An 18,708-nucleotide genomic window follows, 5' to 3' on the forward strand; every position below is an offset into this window, starting at 1 on the left:
TGGGGCTCCATCCCCACGCAGTCATCTTCACACGGCATGCCGAGGACTCCCTGTCTCAGTCCGGTCTGCGTTCCCCTCCACACATGGGCTTCTCTCCTCTGCACGGACGTTCTTCCCTCTCCTGGGGGTGAGCGGCCTGGGGCACGTGCAGGATCCTGCTCCTCATCCTGCCCGATCCACGTCCTCCTCGCATCCTTCAAGCGCCAGCCCCTGGTGGGAGGCGCTGTTCTCCATTTCTGCTGGGCCAAGTGGCAAATTTGCCCTCCAGGCAACACTTGGGCGAGAGGGCACCATGTGAGCCACGGCAATGGAACCCTGGCCACTAAAGCCAGCCCTGCCCCTTAATGGCCATTCAGCTCTGGGACAGCCCTCAGCCATGGGACCCTCCTCCCATAGCTCTGCTCCATGGACACCCCAGCACCGCTGCAGCACAGGGCCCTGTACCAGGGACGTTCCCACCCAGGCACCGCTCCAGCCCTGCTTGGGGTGGGGGCTACACCGTGTGCTGCTCGCAGGGGTGAAGCCTTGTCTCCCGGACACGCTCCTGCCAGCAGAGCTCCTCCAACCTGGAAGGACCTGGGCTAAGGTGCTGAGGGTTTAGCCAGGTCCTGCTTCCCCCACACTGCAGTGTCTGTGAGTTCTGCTTCTGGCCTCTGTTGGGACAGGGACAATGCTACAGTCTCTGCCCTCCTCTGTGCACAAGCCCCGGGAACGGGGGCCAGAGCCCCAGGCTCAATTTTGGGGGCTGGGTTGCCTCCAAAGGAGCGATGCTGATTGGCTCCAGCTGGGGATCTGGCCCCATTGGCTCAGCCGGAGCTACAGCTGATTGGCTCCAGCTGGGGATCTGGTCCAACATGGGCAGAGCTAAGAGGCTGCATCATTCCAGGTTAGGGGACAGCGATGCAACCCTCTCTGCTCCTTGATATCAGTTGGGCCCTTGGTCAAACCTGCCCTGGCCAGATCCCCCCGCCGCCTCCTCTCCCCTTTACCTGGGCGGAGAGAAGAATGGAATCTTGTCATCCTGTCCATCGGGGGCTCCTGCTGCATCACGCAGGCCCACGGCCAGGCACAGCGTTCCTCCAAGGGCTTTCTGCCCATTCCACAAGATGCTTAGCACCCGAAGGCTAATGTGCTGAGATCACACCCCGGAGATCAAGCCCCATGGTTGACCATAAGTTACTGCACTTCACGCTCAGCGCCCGGCCCAACAGTAGCTCTCCTGGGGCTGCTAGCTGCTCATCTCAGGGCTGGCTGGGAGCTGGTGCTTGGCAGGCGGAACACAACGGTGTATTCTAGTGGGTGGGCCCTAGCTTAGCATTCAGCATTCCTGGATCCACTCTAGGCTCTGTCACTTACTGTACACACGGCCCTCCAACTCTTCATGCCTGTTTCCCTCCCATCCTTTGTCTCATTAGACTGAGCTCCTTGGGGCACGGCCCAGCACCGTGGGGACCTAGTCTCAGTACCTACGTGGCAGAGTAGGGCCTTCATTTCAGTCTGGGAGGTTTGTGCAGCGCCCAGCACAATGGGAACACGGCTGCTCATGGTTGGGGGATCTGTGCAGTGCCTGGCGCAATGGGGTCCCTGATCTTGATTGGAGTCTGTGCAGCACCTGGCACAAGTGGGCCCCTGATCTTCCTCAGTAGTGGGGGTGTTGTGCAGTGCCTGGCATGACTAGGGCCCTGATCTTGGTTGGAGTCAGTGCTGCACCTGTGTGACAGGAGCCCTGATCTCGGCCCAACACCAAGCCTGACAGGGCCCCACTCTTTGTTGGTGCTACTGCAATATAACCCATAATAGACAAAGTACAAAGCAATGGAGAAACAGGCCCTCAGTCAATCCCTTAACCATCTCTTGGCCCGGTCTGCCCACACAAAATGAGGACTAAAACTACAGAGTTGTACGAAGTATAGAATCAACTGTATTCCCCTTTGCGGTAATGTACATGGGTTGAAAGGTTTTTTTTTTGACTTCATCATAATTGGTAACACTTTACAGTAACATTGAAGAGTACAGGAAGTTTACAGGGTAAATATGCAGAACCACAGAGTATTTCCCCCAAAACAATCAGGAAGGGGTTTCTGTTCATTAAAAAAACCAAACCAGAACTGATACAAAAAGAATGAATTAAAAATTTATTTCCTCCCCACCTGGAATGCTGTAAAGGAAAAAGATTGGGAATTCTCTTGTTAAAATAAACCAATCTCTCTCTCAATATTTTAAAAAGAGGATATTCATTAGTGTCATATTTTTAAAATAGAGTTTGCAATCTTCATTTCTCCGCCCGAGCCCCTCCCCCAAACAAAAATAAAATATTAATAATGTACAAATTAATTTACAGTTGATAATGTTCATTACACTCCTAGAGAAACGGCCAGAAATCCCCCTCCTTCACCCTGCAGACAGTTCCATTAAGTGGCAACGTTTGGAATGAAGGAAACTCCAATAATAATCTGCATCTTTAAAAAAAAAATGTTGTTTTTTTGGTAAGAGAAAAATACAGAACTTGAGCTCATGTAATCATCCAAGATGCTGAGAGATGCCCACCAAATTTCATATTGGCTAACATTCTCCAAAGCATCTAAGGGATTTAGGAGCATAAATTTCATTTTCCAAAAGTGTAGGAGCCTAAATACCCTGGAAACTTTGCAAAATGTGATGCCTTTTCTTAAAAAAACACCTCAAAGCCTGAAAAGTAATATGAAATGATTTCAGTTCACAGCTTACAATGGCAGATATATCACGCTCTCTCCATCTCGCTGCTATTCCCTTTTGGCATTTTAGCTTTGAAGGCGAGGGAAGTTTGCAATAACTTTCCCAGGCTTGAGAAATTGAAGTGCCTATTTCACTTGCATCCTATCACTCTGAAAGAAAGAATTCCGATCCAAATCCCTCGCCTCCTGACACCCTTCCCAGCGATGGGCTTGATCCTGGTAGGGCTGGAGTTCTCCAACCCCAATCCAGCACAGCTCCCTTGCTTTATTCATAATACGGCCCCAGAGAAAAGGGGTTTACTGCTAGATCTAGCAGATGGACAGTGAGATCTGATGGCTAGGAGTTGGCGCCAATAAGATGCATGTTTTTAACGGGGAAGATGAGGAATGAAATTTTAGAGCTGTTCCCTGAGGGATGCAGAGGATTCTTCATCCCTTGAGGGCTTTCTATCATCCAATAGATATGGTTTAATTGGCATGCAAGTCATGGGCTGGGTGCAGGAACCTCTGGGCAAAATTCTGCCATGTCTCCCTTCCAATCTGTGACTCTTTCCCTACTGGCTTTGACCGGATGACCCCCGTGCTTTGAGCTAGGCAGGTGCTGAAGTGCATTGCTGCATCGGAACCAGCTGGAAAGCACCTGACAGAGCAAGGCCCCATAGCACTGACCTGTCTGGAAACAGAGGGCCGGTCCTGTTGGACAATTTGCACGCAGAAGGATGGGCTGGAGTCTTGCAGAAACATGATCAAAGATGGGAGTTGGTCTCCAGCGGCCGTGCCCAGAGATCATCGAGGGATCCTACCTGTAACGTGCCACACACCTCGGCGGGGAGAAATTTTTTGTCTCTAGCTCCTTTTCAAACATCCTTCCAAACCCTCTTTGATTCTTCTGTGTTAAACTGTCCACACATATACCTTATATAATATATATATTTTTATATATATATATTTTATATATATATAGAGCTCTCTTTATATATAGTCATTTGAAAAGCCTTTCCAATTCTTCCAGTGAGGGGAGAAGGTGCGGGTGAAGGAAATAGTCCAACGCCTCCACCCCCCACTTCATTTGCAAATTCCTATCAACAGCTGCTTACCCCCCTGTTCTGGATACCTTGAAAGAACAATACAATTTAAGGACATGCTCTGAGAAGACACTTAAAGGATGATCACAATAGCACCTTGGCATGGAGAAAACGGGATGGGAGTGGAGGAGCACGGGGGAAAAGGAATTATGCCATCAATCCCCTAGAAAACAGAACAGAAACATCGTATATTTTCCCATCTCCCCCACCCCCACATATCCCGAGCGGGTACGCCCAAACCAGTGTCAGCTCCCGTCGCTGTTGTTTCACAAAAACCAACACCATCCCAACTCTAACCCTTTTGAGAGTAGCACCCCCTTTTGTTACTACAGAGCAGAGAGCCGAATAGCCGATCAGTTCCATAGTTGGACAAGATCCATGTTAACTGCTTTATTTACCACCATCATTATTAATGGATTCATTTTTATTTTCCCGAGAGTTCGTGACTTTGTTTGTTTCGGTTCAGTTTACTCCACACATTTCCAAGACTCTGACACATTAACAAAGAGAGAGAGAAAAATCAGTTATAATTAAAGAACCCCCCCCCCCTTTTATTGTTTTAATAATAATTCCGAGAGAGACCGATTTTTCGTCCCCAAAATCTTTGCCCAGCCAAGTTTTCTGGATCCAGCTGTATCCTGCTCCGCATTGGAATTTTGTCGATAGTTATGAGAGAAAAATCAAATCTTTTGTATCCCAATTGGATTAGTCTGTTTCCAAACAGGGCATGGGAGAGGGGTCTAAAAGGGGTGGGGAGATGTACCCCAAAGTTTCATCTGGATGAGGAGGCATCTAACTTTCTGGAATAACAAAGGGGGGAATCAGCTGTCACCTATATATATATATATATATATATATATATATATATATATATATAAAGGCAAAATCCTGGCTCAGCTTTATCTAGGGAGCTCCGAAGCCTTCATCAATCCATCTACCCCACCCCCAGATCTTCGTTTTCTGTTCGCTCTCCGAGTGGTCGCTTATTTCCGGTGCCAACCTCTAACCATGGTGTGTGTGATTTGATCGCCCCCTGCTGTGTTCTTTCCCCCACTTCGTTTGCTAAAAGGAAAACAAATTAAACAAACCCCCAAGATCTGAAGGAATCCGGGGTGGGGGAGGAGGGGAAGCGAGCATGATTTTGATTTTGGGGTGGTTGTTATTAATTTTTGAGGGTGAACTGAACAATTAAAAAAGGGGGACATGAACAAACTGAAACCAGTGCAGGGTGGGGGTGGGGGGCAGGATCCACTGGTTGCCTCTGTGATGCAGAAGGAGGAGAAAGGAAAGCTGGGAGGTTTTGTTGGTCTCTTGTATCCAAAGGTTGGCATGATTTGAGCGGTCTCACCCTGCAATCGTCTCTCTCGCGCGCTCGCCACCAGAGGGACAGGAGGGAGACGTGGCTGGGGGGGGCGGAGACTCACACATAATACTCTTTGTCCTTGTTTTTCTTGCTCTTGCTGGGGGTTTTGGTGGCAGAGGTGGGTTTCTCCTTCACCACCGTGCCGTTGCTCTGTGCCGAGTTGCTGATGTAGTTCCGGCTCTGATCCACCTGGTAAGAGCCTTCGTCCCGGTTTCGGTACTTGTACATGGCATAGAGGAGGATGAGGATGCACAGGGCGGCCGCCGCCACAATGCCGACCACCATCCCCGTGGTGCTGCTAGATTCGCGGATCACCTCGACAGCCCCTGGGGGACCCCTCTCCCCCGAGCCGGTGGGGTTAGCTGTGGGTAGATTGTGGAAATTGGGGGAAGACGTTATACCGGGGTACTTATGCCTGTTACGGTTGTCGAGTTCAAAAGAGGTGGGCAGAGGGGGGTACTGGTCTGGGTGGGACTTGGGGGCCTCGCGATTGTTCATTTTGCCGGCGGGGATGTTACGGACCAGATCGGGAGAGGCAGTGGAGGTCAGGAGCTCAGGGATTGAGGATGAAGCCGGCACTCCTGTCCTAATGTTGGGCCTGAAGCCTTGGGACTTTTTAGATGCTCCATCTGGCCTGGCCAGCAGGGTCCTATCTGTGACCAAGGGGAATGTGGTGTAAAAATCTTCGTCATCAGTAGGGGGCAGGCTGGAGTCGAAGACCTCGCCCGAGGCGTAACCGGAAGCCTCAATGCCCTCTTCGCAATCGCTGTCCTCTTGGTCGGCTAAGCATGGGGGTTTTTGATTGGCGGAAGGGGCTAGGGTGTCTCTGGTGGTCTCTATTACGGTTAGGAAGGGGCCAAAGGTAGGAGGCGGGGGTATGAATGGAGACCGGGTGGCAATTGGTGGGGTGTCTAAGGAATCTTCGGTAATTATGGGCAATACTAATTCACCTCCTAGAACAGAGAGAAATAAAGGGGGAAGAGAAACAGAAAAGGAGAGATGGGTTAATACGAACCGGAGGAAAAACTGCCACATTTGGACACAAGAAACTGAATCAAACTGATTAACTGAATTTAAAACTAGACTCGTTCCCCAATCTCTGGCTGCTTTTTAAACGAATCTTTACGACTGTTTTTCGTTTTAAACTGTAGCTTTTTACAACAAAATCTAGAGAAATCATAAATTTAAAGAAAAAGAATTAAAAAAAAAGAAATTAGTCATTTAATGCAAAAAAATTAAACAGATTTTCAAACAGCAGAATTAAGTAATAATAAAAGAAAAAACCTAATTGCAAACTGCTTTTCACATTTCTTTTTATTCCCCTCTTTTTCTCTTTCATTTCATTTTTTCCCTTTTCTTTTCGTTTTAAAAATAAGAGAGCAAACCACAGAATTCAATCAACTTACATCAACAAATTGGCCATGTGATTTTAGCATGAAGAAAAAAAATTACAAAAAAGAAAACTAGGTAAGAATGTTTTTTTGGAGAAAAACAACTTTTTTTTCTTTCTTTTTTTTTTTAAAACATCTCTTTTCTCTACCACTTGCCCTTTCAATTATCTCTCTAGAGTCAATTCTATGTTTCTTTCTTTCTCTCTTTCCATCTAGATGTATTTCTCTTTCTATCTATACTCTTTCTTTCTAGATTCATTTGTGTCTATATTCTTTGATCTTTCTTTCTAACTAGATTTGTTCCTTTTTCTAGATTAAGTTATCTATAGTCTTTCTGTTTAGATACATTTTCTTTCCTCTCTCTCTCTCTCTCTCTCTCTGTATTCTTTTATCTATCTTCTTTCTTTTTATCTAGATTCATTTCTGTTTCTATCTATACTATTTCTACATTAATTCCCGTGTCTGTCTATATTCTTTTTTCTGTCTAGCTGGATTAATGTCTCTTTCCTTCTAGATTCATCTATAGTTTTTCTCTCTAGACATATTTACTTTTTTACTTTCATTCTATCTAGATTAATTTTTCTTTCTACATCCATTTCCTTTTTTTCACCTATATAGATTCATTTCTGTTTCTTTCTATATTAATTTATCTACCTTTTTCTTTATTAATTTTCTTTCTAGATTCATTAATCTATGGTCTTTCCATCTAGATGCATTTTCCTTCTTACTTTCATTCTTTCTTTCTAAATTAATTTCTCTTTCTGTCTACCTATCTAGATTCATTTTTCTTTCTTTTTCTGCATATTTTAAAATCTTTCCCTCCCCCCCACCCAGACACACTTTTCAACTCTGTCTGTCTGCATTTTCCATTCCCACCTCCCACCTCTCCCTCCCCCCCATTTTTTTTTTACATCTGGCAATCAAAGTTGATGTTGAAATGACAAGGACACTGCACACATTATTTTGGTCCTTTGACTGTAAATTTGGCGGGTGTGTGTTGGGAAAATACACGTTTAAAAAACATACGTAACTATATTTTCAGTAGCTGTTTTGACAGATCTATGGGCTCTTGCCTATTAGAACTGGAAAGAAAGCAGATAGAGGGACAGATGCCTAGCCCCACTGACATCAACAGGAATAGAACCCAGGAATTCTGACTGCCAGTTCCATCTGCTTTACCTGTTAGACCCCACTCTCCTCCCAGAGCTGGGGATAAAACCCAGCACTCCTGACTCCTATGCAGTTACACCCCATTGCACCAGCTGAGGATGAGGACCCCAGGAGTTTGGCAGACCATTCCCAGTATGTGCCATTCCCATCAGCCGGTTCCCAGTTTCCTCACCAGCTTCTCAATGGACAGTGCCAAAGCCATGGGCTCCCTAGCTACACCAATCTTCCCGGCAGTAACAGGGTTAGAACTCTCAACTCTGCTGCCCCTAAGCTGCCCACCAACCGGAGCCAAACAAGACTTGCTGTTAACTGTGCGGGGCTCCGTCACACAGAGCTGTGACTCTGATTCCTCCCAGGAGAGGGCAGTGGCACCCTCTTCCCTGCCACTTCATTACAGCCCAGCCTCTAGTAGCAGTGCTGTGTCTGTACAACGATGGGGGCTGCCTCCCAAGATAGAATCCAGGGGCACCGGGGATCCCAAGGCCAAGGCTCTACAGGCTGTCCCAAGGGGTGAGGCTATTAGTACCTATGCAGTGGGCAGTGTTCCCTCTAATTTTTCCCACACATGTGGAATGAATTTTATTATGTGCACATCACCTTCATATTGGTGCACATAACAAAATTAATGTGGTGGGGAGGGGCTGAGGGGTTCAGAGTGTGGGAGGGGGCTCAGGGCAGGGGCAGAGGGTTGGAGTGCGGGGGGCTGAGAACTCCAGCTGGGGGTGTGGGCTCTGGGGTGGGGCCAGGGATGAGGGGTTTGGGATGCAGGCTGCCCCTGGGCTACAACAGGGAGAGAGGACTTCCCCCAGCTCTCTCTTCCCACAGCAACACCTGGGCTGGGGGAGAGAGGTGTCTCTCACAGGCCAAGGCAGGTCCAGCCGGGGCTGGGTTGGGTCAGGCAAGGGGTGCCTCCCCCCAGCCGTGGCAGGTCCGGGGCTGGGTTGCAGCTGGGAGCCTCTCCCAGGCCATGGCAGGTCTGGGTTGGGATTGAGTCGGGTCCAAAAAAGGGGTGCCTCTCCCCGCCGTGGGAGGTCTGGGTTGGGGCCTCCCCCTGGCCGTAGCAAGTCTGGGGCTGGGCTGGGTCGGTGATGTGGGAGGGGTGCCTCTTCCCACCACGGCAGGTCTGGGACTGGGCTGGGGCTGAGCATCGCGCGGCTGCTTACAGGGAACTTAGGCAGTGAGCTCATAAACCTGCATATGTGGTCACACCACCAGTGGGAGCTGTGATGGGGTGGGGAGTGCATGAGAATGCACGCAACAGAGTCACTACCCTCCATGGTTTACAGACCAAAATCTCTGCTCCGGCTCCGCTTACAGGGCAGGAGCCAACGTGGAAGGGAAAAGAGTTATACAACAGCTTGAAGCAAGTGGTTTAGTGCTCTGGGAGTCAGGACTCCTGCGTTCTTTTCCTGGATCTGGATGGGAAGTTGAGTCTGGTGGTTAGAGCAGGGGGGCTGGGAGCCAGGACTCCTGGGTTCTAGCCCTGGCTTGGGAGGGTAGTGGTTAGATCAGGGGTAGGTAGGTGTCAGGAGCCCTGAGGGCTACGGCCTGTTTCTCTGTTGCTTTACCAGCGAGTCACTTCACTCAGCCGCCCCATCATTTGCAATATCAGAGATCAAACAAGACCACTCCGCAAAGGAGCGTATGGGGTGGAATTAGCTACGTGCAGTGCTTTGAGCTCCCACAGCTCATGTGCCAGGTGGTGTGGAATATGAGGGTGACCCTCCTTTACAAGGCTGCAGTAGGTATTTAAACGATGTGTGTGTTCTCAGTGCCCCCTCCTGCGGGGGGGAGAGACAGTGTAAGCAAATCACTGCTTAGCCACAGCCCTCAGTCAAGCCTGGGACTCAGAGCTGTGACCTGACACGGGGTCTCAAGGGGAAGAGGATGTTGGCGACTGAGTGAGTTTATGAAGGAAGCTCACAAGAGATCAGCTTAGTCAAGCTGCAGGGTGGCATGAGATCTGGCTCCAGGTACGCAATAGGTGCAAAAGACACTGGGTGGGGGGAGAATGGCTTGGAGGGAAATTAGCGGCTACGGGATGAACAGGAGCAAAGGATAAAACTTGGAGGGGGATAAACTGTAGGAGACAATCCTGGCCACTGGTGGTGGATAGAATAGACTGTAGGTTCCAATCTTGGCTGGTGGAAAACACACTGATGGAAAGGACAGCTCCAGAGGCAGGGAGTGGAGTCCATAACTATCAAGTGTCAGGGAGTTCCGCAGGCTAACGATGGAGTGTACAAATGGAGTCACTTGACATGTGTGGCCTGGAATTTCACTGGGAGTTCCTGAATGGTGAGTGAAGGTGAATAGCAGATCCCAGCTGCCTGTCTAGATCCAGCCCATCCTTTTAGACCCCTCTAGCATATCCCCCTCTCCTTCATCTCCTTGCTGAGCTAAACACCCTGATCTTGCCAGCCTCCTCTGCTTCCAAGTATTGAATTGTTTTCATTGCCCTGTGATTTCTGTCAAGCTGGGGCCATCTCATAGATTTACACAATGGCACGAGACTATTATGCTGTATAACATTCTCTCTGCTTCTGCACACAGACTCCTGGCCTATTCTGCACTGGTTGAGTGCTGCTGTGCACTGAGCAGAGGTTACAAGTGAACTGCTAGAGGATACTGTGCTGCTGGGAGTGAGGTGGGGACTCAGTAGGAGGCGCTCTCTCCCCAAGGTCAGTACTAACCCTAATGTAGCACTAGGGGGTGCTGTGCTTCAAGCAGTGGTGCACGTTAGCCATAGGGATAGTCAGCTGCATCTCAGCACTGGGTGGATCCCTGTATAAATGGGCCCTCATTACCCCACCCCAGAGGCAGCTGCATCGCCACACTGGCTGAGGGATCCCTATAGCTCATCTAGCTCAGAGTCGCATACATTAGCTCAAAATTATCATTAAAAGCATTCATTGTCAGCTGAAGAAAACAGAGTCAGGGCTTCATAGTGGTTTGAAAGGCAGCAGTAAATAACAGGGAAGGAAAAGCTTCTCCCTACAATTGCACACGCCAATGCCGAAGTCTCCAGTGGTTGACAGAGACTCCACCCCCCCTCCTGGACAGATCAGAAATGGAAACTGCCACCCCACTCCCTAGGCCCACGCGCTTTGGGGAGCGACCGTAGCCCTGTCACTGGGCTGGAAAGATCTGGCCAGACCCTTTATTACAAGCCTTGCTCGATTGTTGGTATGATAGGTTGTAATGGTATTCTGGGCTGGCTGGGCCCATCAGTCTGACCTGGGGCAGGGAGGCAGAAGATACTGGGCTGGCTGAGCCCATCGGTCTGACCTGGGGCAGGGAGGCAGAGGATACTGGGCTGGCTGGGCCCATGGGTCTGACGTGGGCTGGCGGGGGGATACTGGGCTGCCTGGTCCCATGGGTCTGAGCCAGGGTGACAAGGGGAGGGGGGGATACTGGGCTAGCGGGGGCTATGGTCTGGCCCGGGGTGGCAGGGAGACAGGGGATACTGTATCACCCAGTCCCGGGGTACCAGTCCATGTGCTGAGTTGCCTTGGCTGGGGATGGGCTAGTTTGTGCTGGTGGCTGAGTGCAAAGGATTCCAGGCTGACACGGCAAAGCCTGGCCCAGTAGCTGGGGCTGCAGAGTTGGGGGCTGGGGGCAGCAGCCAACCCCTTCCCTCACAGAGTACTCCATCAGCTCCCTGAGAGCCATCACCAGGGGTTCAGGAGCCATCAGTTGGGCCCAGAACACCAGGAGAGTTTTTCAAGGTTCTCTCCTGTTTGGTGGTCTTTCTTTTGATTCCAGAGCCCCAGCCCGCCCTGGGGCACAGTCACTGCATGACAACACTGGCCCCTGCTGCAGAAGCGCATGGGCTGCAGCTCCTGGCTCCTCCCTGTACCCCGACATTGCATTTGCTGATGCAGGGTCCCCGCTCCCTCTGCTCTGCCCTGCCCCCATTGCACCTGTGCTCTCCTGCAGCTCCAGGCTCAGGGGCTCTTCACCTGCCCTCACCCAAGCCAGGACCAGTAGGGGGGACAGAAAGACAAGGAAGGGGCAGGCCAGCCCATTGTTTGAAGGAGAGGATGAGGGAACGAGCAGGGGCAAGTCAGTACATCTACATCGTTTGCAGGTGAGGAGGGGGAAGAGGGAGTGGGCCAGCCCATTGTCTGGGGGAGAGGAGGAGGGAAAGGGAGCAAGGCAGCCCATTGTCTACAGGAGAGAAGGGGGAAGAAAGGAAAGGAAAGGAAGAGGGAGCAAAGGTCCCCCTGCCCCCGTTCTCCTGCTGGTGATAGCTCACCTTACCTGATCACTCTCGTTACAGTGTGTATGGTAACACCCATTGTTTCATGTTCTCTGTGTATATAAAATCTCCCCGCTATATTTTCCACTGAATGCATCCGATGAAGTGAGCTGTAGCCCACGAAAGCTGATGCTCAAATAAATTTGTTCGTCTCTAAGGTGCCACAAGTACTCCTTTTCTTTTTACAGATACAGACTAACACGGCTGCTACTCTGAAACCTGTCAAGCTGCTAGGCTCTCTCTACCTCCCCCTCCTCTGCTGAGGGTAGGGGGAGAAGAGCTCAGCCTGTCTCCTGCTGCAGTCCTGATTAGTGGTTCTCCCCCACCCAGAAGTGGGTAGGGATTCCTGGGTGGATGGGCACATTGGTCTGATCCTGCCCCCCTGCTCTAACTGCTCAGAACTCTGGGTCCCACTGGTGTCTCTGTCATGCTGTGTCATGGCCTTGGGAGCAGGGAAGGGGAGGGGAGCACACACCCCAAAGCCACAGGGGGACAGGGACTGCAGCTGACCAAAACCCAGTCCTCTTACTGCCTTCCCGATATTAATTAAAAGCCTGCAAGAAGGTGTGTGTATGTTTTTAATGAGCAGCCTCTATCTGCTTGCTGAGCCCCTCCGTTGGGCCTTTCATTTTCTCCTGTCTCTTCTCCTCTGGTTTTTATTGTGATGCTTTTGGAAACATTTGGCAAGCGCTGCACAAAGGAGCCGTGCTACCTTTGATCACGGAGAAGAAGAGAGAAATAACATAACCGTGGCGCCGTCGGTATGAGAGGAGAAGAAAGGATGCACCAGCAATTACTCAACTCACAAGGGAGGGCCACCATATAGGGGGGAGCAGCTAATTAGTCCCTTGTTTTATTGGAGAGCTGAGCAGTAGTAGCCTGGGTGTCCACACTGAAATTAGCGCTAGGTCTTTCCTGTGCTGTAGTTGGACTAGGAACCAGGACTAGGACTAATGTTGGACTAGGAACCAGGACTCCTGCCTGGGTTATATCCCAGCTCTGGAAGGGGAGTGAGGTCTAGTGGGTTAGAGCGGGGGCTGGGAATCCTGGGTTCCTTCCTATTCCCAGCTCTGCTACTGATCTGGGGCACATTCCTTCCCCTCTTGATGCCTCTGTTTCCCCTCCCACCCTTGTCTAGTCACATTGAGCTCCTGGGGGCACGGACTGTCTCTCCCTTTGAGCCTGTGCAGCACCTGGCCTGATGAGGACCTGATCTCAGTTGTAATCTCTAGGCACTACTGCATAATTAAGAAGATGCTGATTTGCACCATCTGGGGCTCTGCTCCTGAAGTTCCCTGGTAGCGGGTCCTTGGGAGGTTTGTCCATCTCATGCCTCCAGTCACAAAACCTAAGAGGGTGAGCACCCCCTACAGCTCCTGCTAAAAAGGGGCCCTCCTACAGGGATCCATGTATGGACTCACACTTGTGAGCAGTGTAGGCACGGCATGTGCACATGCACACTAAACTTGGTACCCTAACAGCACAGATGTGTGCTAGCCAAATTACAGATCTGTGTGAACCTGGAGGCAAGACTAGAGGGGGAACCCAGAGGGGCGCTAATCCCACAGAGGAGTGTGCAGCATATCAGTGGCTTGCAGGTAGACACCAGGCAATGTAGATCTGCAGAAGCCCATTGCATAGACACGTAACTGCAAGCCAGTTATACAGCTGGGTATGGTACCATTTGCAATCAGGGAGGAGGGCACTGACAGCTGAAATACAGAGGGAGCTGGGCAAAGAGTGAAAGGAAACGAGTTTTATCACAGAAATATCCCCTCAGTGTTTGTTACTTGACTGCTATAGAGCAGCAGCAGCAGCGCCTAGTGAGTAGAGCACTGGCTGGGAGGCAGGATTCCTGGGTTCTATTCCCCCTCTGCCATTGCCCTTGTGGCGGTCCCTTCTCCTTGGTGCCTCTGCTTCTTCTCCCTCCCTTCATCTATTCAGCCTGTGAGCTCTTCATGCAGAGACTCTCTCTCACGGGGGTGTGTCCTGCTCCTGGCACAATGGGGACCTCCATGGTCAGAGCCTCTCGCTGCTGCTGTGATGTACACAAGCCCTGGTTACAGCCATGCATGAGCACAGCAGCAGGATTGAAGGGTACAGATGTGCCTTCTGCAGCTCCAGCTGTATGGGGGTGCACTGTAAATGCACAGAGGAATGCAGCTGGGTTTCATGCCCTTCCGGCTGTGCGAAATGATGCATTGAAAATTGGCAGCACTGGGATATTGTTACAGGGGCCTGAGTCTCCAGCGACTGTAGTGGGGATTGAAGGTGAGCCGTGCTTCTGAAAACTAGGCCATGGGCCAGAACCTTAGCTGGGGTAAGTCAGTAGCTACACTAACTCCAGTGAGTGCACCCTGCTGCACGGCCCATCTAGTGTCATGCTGGGGTCAGCACTGACTAAGAGGGGAGAGCGCCCCCTGCTGAGTCCCCACTCTGCTCCCTTCAGCACCACACCCCCTATAATCAGGCTGGGATCAGATCTGACTCCAACGTGAAAGCATCCCCTGCTGAACTCCCTACAGCCTCTGGCCAGAGAGGGCTAGATGCCCGTGTGCAACCAACATCTCCCACCCAATGCCCATGTAATGCCTGCCTGGTGCAGCTCTGAATGCCATCTAACTGGCCCCCTGGCTGGCAGAGAGACGGAATGGGGGACGGGCAGGGGGAGGCATGCTGGCTGGGGTGGGGCCCTCTGTGGGTGGGTGCAGGGGGCAGATCCCCCTGCTGCTGCCCTGGCTCTGGGAAATCTCACACACAACGGGGAGGTCGACTCATCCCTGGCACAGGAGATAAACACGCACCGAAGGGTCCTGGCGCTCCCAAGACAATAAAGAATGGAGCTAATGAACCAGGCCCAGTGCAGCACCAGGCGCTCCCTGCACTGCCAGGCTCATAAATCTCCCCTTGCTTCCCATCAGGGAGGAAAATTTCATGCCCTACCAGGGCCTGGGTGATGTGGAACAGGGAGTGCGGTGGAGCGGAGTGGGTTAAGAGCAATAACCGGTGTGGATGTTGGGCGGGTGGAGGGAGGGTGGTCAATGAGAGCGTGGGATCTACCCCCACCAGCCCACGCTGCAATTTCCATTCCATTTAGAGAGGACACAAAGCCACATCAATCTGTGGCTGGGTGTGTTTCTGCAGGGACAGCGGGGTTCTGCCTGCAGCCAATGCAGTGTCTCCCATGGATGTGGCTCTCTGCTCTGCTCACTCTCTGCCTGGATTTATGTCTCTTTCCTCACTACTCCCCTCCCCTCTCCCCCCTACACTCTCGTTCTATGCCTCTGGCCATAACAACTCTGGCTGTGATCTTGTCAGATCTTAGCACTTGGCCACAGAGGGGACTAGCGCAAAAGAACAAACCTGCGTGAGACAGCGGCTCCCCCTGGCTAAGTTGGGTCGTTGCGCTGGTAGGGAGAGCAACAGAACAAACCCAAGGGGCTGGGAAGCTCACCCTGCAGTCAGTGCAGACCCCAGTGTGCAGTGGAGGGCTCAATAGGGGGCTGGATCTGGAATTGAAGCCAGGTCTCCCTAGTCACCTGAGCGACTGAACCGTCCTTCCTCTCCCCCTCACCATTCCAGATCAGACCAACGGGCACATCCAGCCCAGTATCTTCCGCACTCCCCATTGGATCAGACCAATGAGCCGCTCTTGCCTGGTATCACCCAATGTCCCTTGTCACTCCAGATCAGTCCATAACCCACCTGCCCACCATACAGGATCAGCCCAACAGGCCCACTAACCCAGTACCTCATCTTTGACAGTGGCCAGCGCCAGCCGCTTCAGAAGCAGGTTCAAAGAACCCTGCAGTGGTGGGTCCCCCTGCCCCCAGCTGGTCCCACCCAGAGGAATTCAGTTCCTTCCATAGCCCCTGGTTATTATGCTGAATTCTACCACTGCACAGTCTGGTATCTGTCTAAAGTCCTGAGCCCTTGTTGGAATGTGGCTAAGCTCTCACTCCTGGGGAGATCCTGTGGCAGTGAGTTCCACTGGCTAATGACATGGTGGAGGGGAGCATTTCTGGAGATCATCTGGGAACCTGACACTTTCTATCCTCTCAGCCTGGCAACATGAGCTGGAGCCAATCAAAGCTCCCAAAGTCCCCCTAGATCCCATTAATCATTGCCTCCCTCTGCCTCCTCTGCTCTTTGTGAGGAGTGGAGAGGGATTTAGAGGCCCTGGACACCAGCCTCCCCACCCCCCGCAGGGTACTTCTCCCTGAGGGATTCCCCAATTGCAGCATAAATGACAACATGGCACAAAGGAGCACAGCCAGATCCCAGCAAGCCAGAGGTAAACCTCTTCTTCCTTCTGAAAAACCTCCCTGCTCAAGCAGGGAGTGTCCACCTCTTAGGTTTCCCTAGCCCTGGTTTAGCACTCAGTGTGGAGATGCATCCACCTCTGGAGTGGGTAATGCTGTCTGTTTACACAGGGATCTGTCACCCAGTGTGGAGATGCAGCCACCTCTGGTGTAGGGAATGGGGGCAGTTTCCCCTGCCTAGTGCTGAGATGCAGCCACCTCTAGGGTGGGGTGCAGCAGCTGCTTATCAGTCTGCTACAGCAATGATTCCTGAACCACTAAAGGCCCTTTCATTCTGTCAGCAAATGGGAAAGGAGGTAATAAAGGGATGCTTCACAAGCTGGGCCTGAATCTGTATGCTGGGAGGGGAGTGGGATCCAGTGCTTTGAACAGTGGGGGCTGGAAGCCAGGACTCCTGGGTTCTATCCCTGGCTCCGTGAGGGGAGTGGGATCTTGTGATTAGAGAGGGGTGGAGGAGTGTGTTGAAGCCAGGACTCCCGGGTTCTATCCCTGGCTCTGTGAGGGGAGTGGGGTCTAATGGTTAGAGCAGGGGGTTGAGGGCTGGGAGCGAGGACTCCTGGGTTCTATTCCCACTTTTCCCAGTTGGGCTTGGATTTGTGTGATGGGGGATGGGTGGCTCCAGCTAACTCTTTGGTCTTGTAAATCCTGGAGCAGGTGCTGGGAGAGAGGTGGGGTGTAGGGGAGCCATTGCACCCTCCGCCTGTCTGGAGAAAGGCAGACAGGATGGTAAGGGAGGCCAGGGGCTGAATGTGTTGGGTCAGCCAGACCCTGAGGTGTCTAAGGGTGTGGGGAGGGTGCCTGCTAAATACAGGTTTGATACTGAAGACCTGATCAGTGGGGAGGGGCAGTGGGTTAGCGTAATACAGCATAGAACTGGGGGTGGGGAGTTTATGGGGGAATCAGGGTGTGTGTGCATGAGGGTGCAGATGTGTGAGTTCACAGGTTTCTCTCTCTATTTGTGTGTGCATAGGGGTAAGAGGGTAGTGTTGGGTGAGTTCATAGGATTGTGTCTCTCTGTGCAGGTATCCATAGGGGTGTGCTTGCGTGTGTGTAGCACTATGTGAGTTCATAAGGCTGTGTCTTATGTGTGTGAGTGTACACAAGTGTGTAGCTTTATGAGTTCACAGGGATGTGTCTTTGTGTGAGTGTGTGCATGTAGCAATGTGTCAGGTCACCAACAGGTGTTTGTGTGTGAGTTCAAAGGGGTGTCTGTGTGCACGCATGAGCACAGGGATTGTGTAGGTTTGTGCATTCATGAACAGAAGTTTGTGTGTCAGTGTGTGCACAGAGGTTTGTGCCTCTGCATGTGTGTTTCTGTGTGCACACACAGGGATATGCGGATGTGTGTGTAAATTTGGTGCATGCGTGTGAGTGCACCTAAGTGTGTGTGTGCCTCAATGAGTGCAGGAGTGTGTGTGTGTGTAAAGGGATGTGTGTGTCAGTGTGTGTAGGTTAATGTGTGTGTAGGGGTGAGTGCGGTTAGTGTGTCAGTGTGTGTGTAAGCAGAACAGTGTGTCAGGGTCTGTGTAGGGTGTATGGGTGTGGCTGTGTGCATGTGTAGGAGATATAGGGGGGACAGTGTGTCAGGGTGTGTATGGGATGTGTGTCTTTGCCAGGGTGTGTGTGTGTAGAGGGGACAGTGTGTCAGGGTGTGTGTCCAGTACACCCTGTAGAAGCCCCCTACCCACACATGCCAGCAGCAGAGAGAAGGACCCACCTGTGCTGGGCTCACACTCCTCCAGGTCCTCATCATCACTGGGGCACTCAGCTGACGCCACCAACAGGTCATCTGTGTTCTGGGGAGAGAGGAGAGCACAGCTCAGTGAGGTGGTGCAGGGCGTGCCCTCCCCGCACACAGCCCCCAGCCTAGGGCCAGCCTGGAGCTAGTGCCCCCTGGAGGGGGAGGAGTTCATGGACCATTCCTCGCACCCTGAGCCTGCCAGGCCTGGGCGCTCCTCACACACTCTCATGTTTTGGTCCCCATCACCTATGGTAGGACCTCGTGCCTCAAAGTCAGGTCTCTGAGGCCTGGGCACCAATTCAAATTTAGGTCCACACAGTCACGGTGTGCAGGGGTGTGAACCCCTCCCCAGCCCCCATAGCTACACTGCCCTAGCCCCCGGTGCAGATGCAGCTAGGCAGCGGGAAGAATGGCTCGGAGAGGCGGTGTACCTACACTGACAGCAAAAACCTCTTCTGGCAGTGCAGGCCGCCAATATGCCACAGGGCTAGGCCAGCACAGGTTGCTAAGCCAGGCCAGTACCCTTGGCCTGTGTCTCCCACATCCCAGTGCAGCGCAAAGCAAGGGGGAGACCGTACTGTGCGGTCCCACTGGGTCAGACACACAGCTTGGCTGGCGAACAGCCGTGGTCGGGTCTGGGAGCCCTGTGGATAGACACTGG

The 18,708-nt window shown here is 51.7% G+C and overlaps 1 protein-coding gene across 29 annotated transcripts in view; it reads right to left on the reverse strand.

Annotated features, from left to right (window-relative positions):
- Window positions 1–1,898: 1,898 nt before the first annotated feature.
- The window catches only part of NRXN2 (neurexin 2), a 287,195-nt gene continuing 270,385 nt past the window's right edge, over window positions 1,899–18,708 (reverse strand). For 17 of the 29 annotated variants that reach the window (XM_048858529.2, XM_048858522.2, XM_048858520.2 and 14 more), the window contains 2 exons: window positions 18,024–18,102; window positions 1,899–6,115 (listed from right to left, as the gene is read on the reverse strand). In XM_048858529.2, coding sequence (XP_048714486.1) covers window positions 5,220–6,115; window positions 18,024–18,102 — 975 coding nt within the window. In that variant the 3' untranslated portion in view covers window positions 1,899–5,219. The remainder of the gene's footprint in view (window positions 6,116–18,023; window positions 18,103–18,708) is intronic. The other 12 variants (XM_048858547.2, XM_048858544.2, XM_048858543.2 and 9 more) reach the window with 1 other exon arrangement.

The sequence above is a fragment of the Caretta caretta genome, chromosome 7 (assembly GCF_965140235.1).
Source record: "Caretta caretta isolate rCarCar2 chromosome 7, rCarCar1.hap1, whole genome shotgun sequence".
Classification (NCBI taxonomy): domain Eukaryota; kingdom Metazoa; phylum Chordata; order Testudines; family Cheloniidae; genus Caretta; species Caretta caretta.